This window comes from Pyrgilauda ruficollis, unplaced genomic scaffold (assembly GCF_017590135.1).
Source record: "Pyrgilauda ruficollis isolate IOZ18807 unplaced genomic scaffold, ASM1759013v1 scaffold208, whole genome shotgun sequence".
Taxonomy (NCBI): Eukaryota; Metazoa; Chordata; class Aves; order Passeriformes; family Passeridae; genus Pyrgilauda; species Pyrgilauda ruficollis.
The window spans coordinates 34,104-41,332 of record NW_024520096.1 but is presented as its reverse complement, the minus strand read 5'-3'; the positions used below and the strand labels follow the sequence as shown (position 1 = coordinate 41,332).

The 7,229-nt window shown below is 66.3% G+C and overlaps 2 protein-coding genes across 2 annotated transcripts in view; both read right to left on the bottom strand.

Annotated features, from left to right (window-relative positions):
- Positions 1-699: 699 nt before the first annotated feature.
- TARS2 (threonyl-tRNA synthetase 2, mitochondrial) lies at positions 700-6,088 on the bottom strand. The gene is made up of 18 exons (XM_041467377.1): positions 5,966-6,088; positions 5,623-5,849; positions 4,714-4,837; positions 4,480-4,601; positions 4,289-4,406; positions 3,999-4,060; positions 3,850-3,928; positions 3,599-3,742; positions 3,423-3,521; positions 3,056-3,222; positions 2,819-2,981; positions 2,607-2,744; positions 2,458-2,535; positions 2,273-2,373; positions 1,902-2,003; positions 1,518-1,590; positions 1,305-1,419; positions 700-904 (listed from the first exon to the last, which is right to left on the bottom strand). The coding sequence occupies exons 1-18, from the start codon at positions 6,020-6,022 to the stop codon at positions 756-758; spliced, it is 2,118 nt and encodes a 705-aa protein (XP_041323311.1). The 5' UTR covers positions 6,023-6,088; the 3' UTR covers positions 700-755.
- An 825-nt stretch (positions 6,089-6,913) lies between these two features.
- RPRD2 (regulation of nuclear pre-mRNA domain containing 2) overlaps positions 6,914-7,229 on the bottom strand; it is a 13,204-nt gene continuing 12,888 nt past the window's right edge. Inside the window, 1 exon segment of the mRNA XM_041467376.1 lies at positions 6,914-7,229. This exon segment is cut by the window's right edge and continues 27 nt beyond it. Within this exon segment, the coding sequence (XP_041323310.1) occupies positions 7,022-7,229 (208 nt within the window). The 3' untranslated portion in view covers positions 6,914-7,021.

The following is a 7,229-nucleotide window of genomic DNA, read 5'->3' as shown; positions in this document are numbered from 1 at the left end:
CCCCCCCTGGGAGCCCCGGATCCCCCTTTGGGGGCCCCCGCCCCCCCCCCCCCCGCCCCCGACCCCTGCGTCACAGAAGGGGGAAGCGGTCAGGCCACATTTTTGTGGGTTTTGCCCCGTTTTGGGGCCCCCACCCACTGAGTCACCCCCGGCGCTGGGGGGGGCTGAAGGGCCACCTCCAGAGGGACCCCCGGACATGGAGGGGGGGCGTCCCCACCCTGGTGGTCCTGTCCCCACCCCGGTGGTCCTGTCCCCACCCTGGTAGCCCTGGATCCCCCTTTGAGGGTCACAGCCTTGGTCACCTACGGACAGGGGGATCGCGGGGCTGGGGGGGCTCCAGTCCTATCCCGGGATAATCAAATCCTGCCCACCCGGCCGGGCAGGTGTTTGGGGTGGGGTGGGGGACAGCCCCGTGTCCCCCCCCCCGATTGCCCAACGGCGTTTGCGGCTCGGGCTTTGCGCAACCCCCCCACTTTCCCCGAGGCGTGGGCGGGGGGGGGGAAATCCCGGCTGGAAGGACCCAGAAGTGCCGGGGGGAGCTCGGGACAGGGAAGGAAGGTGGGAACGGAAACCTGGGAATGAGAGCCCTGGAATCGCCACCCGAGCCTTGTGGGGAGGGTATCCAGGGATTTTGGGGGGGTCCCCAAGGTGCTGCCCCCCTCCCCGAGCACCCCAGTCTCAGCTCCCACGACATCCAGCGAGTTTTCCAGCGGTTTATTGAGTTGGGGGGGGGTCTCGAGAAGAATCGGGGGGGTTCAAAAGCGCTGCTCGGCGTCGGGGACGCGGCTGTCCCGCAGCTCCTGCAGCCGCTGCAGCACCCGGGGCAGCTCCAGCTCCCCGAGCTGCCGGTTCTCCCGGCTCCGGACGCTGACGGTGCCGCGCTCCCGCTCCCGCCGCCCCACCACTGCGGGGGCACGGCTGTCAGGGGAGGGGTCCCCGAGCCCCCCGACCCGCACAGGCACCCCCCCAGCACAGCACCCACCGCCCCGCAGGGTCCAGGGCAGGGACTCGGGGGGTCCCAGAACAGTCCTGGGGGGTTCAAAGGGGGGTCCCAAAGGGAGTGGGGGGTCCCTAAAACACTCCTGGGGAGGTCCCGAATGGATTTCAGGGCAGTGCTGGTGAATTCCCAAAGGGGGACTGAGCTCCTGGGGGGGCTCCTGAGGGGGTCTCACAGTGGGGGCGTCTCAGTTTTCCTCCCCAGCAGCACCCAGGATGTGGATGGGGGTGTCCAGCCAGTCCTGGGGGGCTCCAAGGGAGTCCTGGGGGGGTCCTGGGGGGGTCTGCAGGCCACGCCCCACCCTTACCCAACTGGAAGTTGTAGTGGGCGAGTTGGGCCCGGCGGATCTTCCGTGCCAGGGTAGTCCCGGGGTCCCCATCCAGGTCAGCCAGGAGGCCCCCCCTCCTCAGCACTGCCTGCACCTGCACCCCCAGAGTCAGTGGGGGGCACGGGGGGGCAGGGAGGGATGGTACGGGGGGGGTCACAGGGGATGGGAGCACAGGGGGGGTCACACACTCACCTCCCGGGCATAGTCCTCCACCTCGGGGGTCTGTGGGATGACCATGGCCTGCAGTGGGGACAGCCAGAGGGGCCTGGGGGCACAGGGGTCACTGGGGGACACTGGGGAGCACGGGAGGCAACACACAAGGAGGGGGTGCCCCAAGGGTTGCAGGGGTGTCCCCAGGATGGAAGGACCCCAAAGATGGAGGTGTCTCAGGGATCCAGAGTGTGGTGGGGATTGAGCGTCCCCCAAACCTGGGGAGTGTCTGTCCCAAAATGGGTGACACTGGGGATGAGGGGGCTCAGATAACTGGGGGTGCTTCTGAGGGTCGTGTCCCAGGGGCTGGCGGTTGCCTGAAGGACTGGGGGTGAGCTGTGGGGTGTTTTTGGAGTCCCCCCTCACCATCGCCCGCCGTAGCTCTCGGCCAGCACGGCCACCATGCGCTCCACGGAGCCCAGCACGGCGCGATGGATCAGCACGGGCCGGGCGGGGGTCCCGCTGGGGCTGGGGGGAAACGGGGGTCAGGGGGGCAGGGAGACCCCCCTGATGCCCCCCAGTTCTGCCTTGCCATCCCAATCCTGACACTGCTCAGCCCCATGTCTGCCCCCACAAATCCTGACCCCTCCCCAGCTTCGTTTCTGTCCCTCCACCCCAATCCTGACCCCCCTCCCAGTCCCCAATTCTACCCTCCCAACATTCCCCAATCCCAATCCTGCTCCCCCAGCCCCAACCCTGATCCCCACAAATCCCCAGTCCTGCCCCCCTCCCAACACCTGGCATATTCCAGCTCGAATCTCTCAGGCATCTGGAAATCCAGCTGGATGGTGCCACACTGGTGGTGCCTCCCCAGAGCATCCCTGATCCTGATATCGATCTGTAGGGAATCAGGGGACAGGGAGGCTCCTGCAGGGCCCTGGTTTGTCCCCTTCAGGAACCCCCCCTCCCCAAAATGCCTCACCTTGGGCCCATAAAAGGCGCCATCCCCCGGACTCAGCTCCCAGGGCTGCCCGAAATTCTTCAGGCTCCGCTCCAGCTGCTGCAGGGGTGGGTTGGGAGCGTCAGGTGGGCACAGAGCAGGGGGCACAGGGGTGGGGGGCATCATCCCACCTGCTCAGCACGATCCCAAGTTTCAGGGTCCCCCAGGAATCCGTCGGGACGCGTGGCCAGGGCCAGGCGGAAGGAGAAGCCCAGGACGGCGTAAACGGCGCGGATGAAATCCAGCGAGGAATCGATCTCGCTCTCCAGCTGGGAAAGAGCTGTCAGGGGGGCAGGGGACACATTCTGGGGGGGGGACAGGGAAAGGTCAGGGGGACAGACACCTGCTCCAGGGTGCAGAAAATGTGGGCATCATCCTGCTGGAAGCGCCGGACCCGCGTCAGCCCCGTCAGGGTCCCGGGGGGCTCGTTGCGGTGCAGGACCCCGAAATCCGCCAGGCGCAGGGGCAGCTCCCGCCAGGAGCGCGGCCGGTGGGCGAACATCAGGCTGGGGACGGACAGACAGACAGACAGGCTGCCCCCAGGAGCCCCCCCCGGGCACCCCAGGGCCGCCTGACTCACCAATGGGCCGGACAGTTCATGGGTTTGAGGGAGAGGGTCTCAGGGGTGGCAGGGACAGAGAAGATGTGGGGGCTGTAGTGCTGCCAGTGCCCCGAGAGCTCCCAGAGCCGGGGGCTGAACAGGTTGGGGGTCACCACCTCGCTGAAGCCCCTCGCCCGGTACTCGCTCTGTGGGGACAGGGACAAGGCAGGACGTCAGCTCAGCACCACAGCATCGGGCACGGGGGGCTGCAGGGAGTGGGGAGGGCGAGAGTTGTGGGGTGCAGCGTGGGCAGAGAGGGGTATGGGGTGCAGCGGGGTCCGTGGGGGGCACAGCAGTGCCCAGCTGTGGTGGGGATGGGGTGACAAGGAGATGATGGGGGTCGTACCCGGATAAACTCCACGAGGGTGTTGTAGACGTGGGCACCACGGGGCAGGAAGAAGCAGCTGCCAGGGCTGAACTTGTGGAAGAAGAAGAGCTCCTGATCCTGCAGCAGGGAGGGAGGGCGTTACTGGGGGGGATCCCCGTGGCTGTGAGGGTCCCCCAGCCCCCGGCAGGGCTCACCTTCCCGATGCGGCGGTGGTCCCGCTGCGCCGCCTCCTCCTGTGCCCGCTCCCACTGCTCCAGCTCCCGGGTGCTGGGGAAGGCCACGGCGGCCACACGCTGCAGTGACTGACCCCCAGCTCCCCCCCAGAGCGCAGCCGAGCTCTGAGGGCACAGGGGGACATCAGAGGGGCACGGGAACCCCACCCAAAACCCGCTGTATGGGGGGATGGCAGCGGGGCAGGGCACGGGACCCCCCAGCCGACACTCACCGTGAGCACCCGCAGGGCTCTGATCAGCCCCGTGTGCCTGAGGAGGGGTCCGTGGCACAGCTGGAGCAGGGGGCCACACCTGAGGGAGGAACAGACGGAGTGGGGACAGCTGTGGTGACCCACGGCCACCCCACGTCCCCTGTGCTCACCTGTAGACCGTGGCCGTGGGGGACGTCACCTCCTCGAGCTGCTGCAGCTGGAAGGTGTTGTGCTGGGGAGGGACAGCAAGGGGGGTGATGGCGGGCTTGGGGACATTAGAGGGGTGACACCGAGGGGGAAGTGACACTGTGCTGGGGTGAAGGACCAAGGTGGTAACAGGTCACGCCAAGGGGGGGTGACATTGGGCCTGATGAGCATCACCCCAGCTAATGACCCCAACCAGGAGGGTCCCAATGTCCCCAGGCTGGCCTCCCGTGACACTCTGGGGAGGGGGACACACCTGGAGCAGCTCAGCCAGCTGCTGGCGGGTGGCCTCGAGGCGCTCGAAGCGGTGCCGGGCACGGGCGAACGTGGCACAAGCCTCCTCCAGCACCGGCAGCTCCGCGCTCTGCACCGTCCTGGGGGCACGGGGACACGTTGGGGACACGCTGGGGACACCCTGGGGACCCCGCAGCACCTGCCCAGCCCTACCTGCTGCCCATGTGCACGTCGCAGAAGAAGCCGTCCTCGGTGGCCCGGGTGGTGCAAAGCGTCGCCCCGAAAAACTGCTCTGCCACCGCGCCCAGGACGCAGGCGCTGGAGCGCCAGAAAGCCTGGGGGGACATTGGGGACACGGGGGACATTGGGGACACGGGGGACACAGGGGACACGGGGGCTGTGAGGGGAGCAGGGCGCGGGTCTGGCACCCCAGGACCCCGGGCTCACCTCCCGCCCCTCGGGCGTGGAGAAGTCGAGCAGCTCCAGGTCGGTGTCACCTTCCAGCGGCCGGTCCAGGTCCTGCAGGGTCCCGTTCACCCGGGCCACCAACGCCACCTCGGCCAGGCCAGCCCTACAGGGACACCAGAGACGCCATGGAGACACTGGGGGGACCCCACAAACCCTGTGGGGGCTCTGTGGGGACCATGGGGACACCACGAGGACATTGCAGACACCGTGAACCTCGTGGGGACTCTGTGGGGATCTCAGGGACACCATGGGGACATCGTGGAGACCCCGTGAACCTCGTGGGGACTTTGTGGGGATCTCAGGGACACCATGGGGACATCGTGGAGACCCCGTGAACCTCGTGGGGACTCTGTGGGGATCTCAGGGACACCATGGGGACATCGTGGAGACCCCGTGAACCTCGTGGGGACTTTGTGCGGATCTCAGGGACACCATGGGGACATCGTGGAGACCCCGTGAACCTCGTGGGGACTTTGTGGGGACCATGGGGACATTGAGGAGACCCTGTAGACCTCGTGGGGACTCTGTGGGGAATCTCGGGGACACCATGGGGACATTGTGGAGACCCTGTGAACCTCATGGGGACTTTGTGGGGACCATGGGGACACCACGGGGACATTGCAGACCCCGTGAACCTCATGGGGACTTTGTGGGGATCTCAGGGACACCATGGGGACATCGTGGAGACCCTGTGAACCTCGTGGGGACTGTGTGGGGATCTCAGGGACACCACGGGGACATTGAGGAGACCCTGTAGGGACTCTGCGGGGATCATGGGGACACGACGGGGACCCTGCAGACCCTGCGGGGACACCCTGAGGGGCCTGGGAACCTCGGCAGGACTCTGCGGGGAGCCCGGGGACAGCGTGGGGAGCCCTCGGGCCGTACCCGAGCTCCGCGGCCACCTGGAACGGGGTGGTTCGCAGGGCCCGGCCGGGCAGGCGGCGCCCGCCGGGCAGCGCGATGCGGATCGGGGTTCCCGGTGGGAGGCGGCCGCTCCCGGCCCCGCCACCGGCTCCATCCCCATCCCCATCCCCGGGCCCGTTCCACCGCTCCGCCGCCGCCGCCCGCAGCCGCTGGAAGAGCCGGAGGCGCTCGGGGTCCGGCCCGGACACCTGGGGACGGGGAGCAGCGCGGGGTCACCGGGTGGCCCTTGGCGCAGGGCCCCGGGGGAGCGGGCAGGGGTCCCGTGGGGCGGGGGAATGGGGGGTCCCGGGGGTCCCGAGCGCACCCGGTGTCGCCGCGGGGCTCCCGCCAGCAGCAGCCGCGAACCGGCGAGGGCGGACATGGCCGAGGCTCCGCCCGTTCCGCCGGAACCGGGGACGAGGCGGGAGCAACCCCCCCCCCGCGGAAGCTGCGTTGGACTCGCCCGCTCAGGCGGGAGCGCCGCAGATAGGACGGAACCATGGAGGGGGCGGGGGTGTCCGGAGCGCACGCGAGAAAGAACGGAGCCGCCAAGGGCTGGTTTGGTACTTTTTATGCAGATCCTGAAGCCCACACCGGTTATCAAACAGGTACGATGGAGGCAACTAAAAACCAACCAAAAAAAAACACCTTAAAATAAATCAAGTAAAATCCCAACTTCATATAAAAGCCGCGGGGGCGGCCCTGGGTGTAGGGGGGACCCCTCAGAGCCCCCCACAGGGCTCCGGCTGCGTGTGGTGAACGATCCCAGAGGGAATTAAAAAGTGATTGCTATATACACACACGTAGAAAGTCAACAGTGATCCCGGGGGGGGGGGGGGGGAAACAAAACAAAAAATCCAAAGATCCCCAAATTAACCCAAAGCCAAGCACAGTCTTCCCAAGCAGGGGGGACACGCTTGGGCTTTCTTGCTGCCAGTCCCACGGAGCTCCAAGGTGGGTTCGGGTGGGTTCCTCGACCCTTTTTTTGCCTTGTTTCGGTGTTTTTGGCAGACAGGAGGAATGGGGGGGGGTCTCCCCTCCCTGCAGCAGCAATTTGGGGATGGGCTGGAAACCAACACCCCAACACCACTCAGCGCTCCTCTCGAAGCTTTCAGAGTTTTTCCTTTTTTTAATTTTTTTTTTTCTTTGTCTTAACTCTTTCAACTACTACTGAAGGTTTTATTTAACAGCAACGTGGCTTTCTTGTCGTTAAAACATCGTTTTGTGTCTGTTTTCTTGTCTCACCCAATGCTGGGGGTGGGGTGGGGAACATTTAATTTAGGAGAAGGTTACAGGGGTCGTTGAGGGAAGGAAAAAAGAAAAAAAAAAAAGAAAAAAAAAGAAAAAAAAGAAAAATGAAAGAGCAGCCTCAGCAGCTGCGTCAGTACCGGGGAGGAAAGAAGGGGCGTTTAGGGGTGAAGAAGGGAGCACCCCCTCTTCCGAAGGGTGGCCTCGGCCGCTTCAGGCTCTGGAAGGGGTCTCTGCCGCCGAAGGGCTCCCGCGGGCGGAACTCGGCGCGGGGCGTGCGGAGCAGGACGGAGCCGCGGCCCCCGGGGTCCCGGTGGGCGGGGGGGCCCAGCCCGCGCGCG

Coding starts and splice junctions, on each gene's coding strand:
- TARS2 (XM_041467377.1), bottom strand. CDS start 6,022: ATGTCCGCCCTCGCCGGTTCGCGGCTGCTGCTGGCGGGAGCCCCGCGG. Junction 4,838..5,622: donor CAGGTGGCCGCGGAGCTCGG/GTACGGCCCGAG, acceptor GTGTCCCTGTAG/GGCTGGCCTGGCCGAGGTGG. Junction 2,982..3,055: donor ATGAACTGTCCGGCCCATTG/GTGAGTCAGGCG, acceptor GTCCGTCCCCAG/CCTGATGTTCGCCCACCGGC.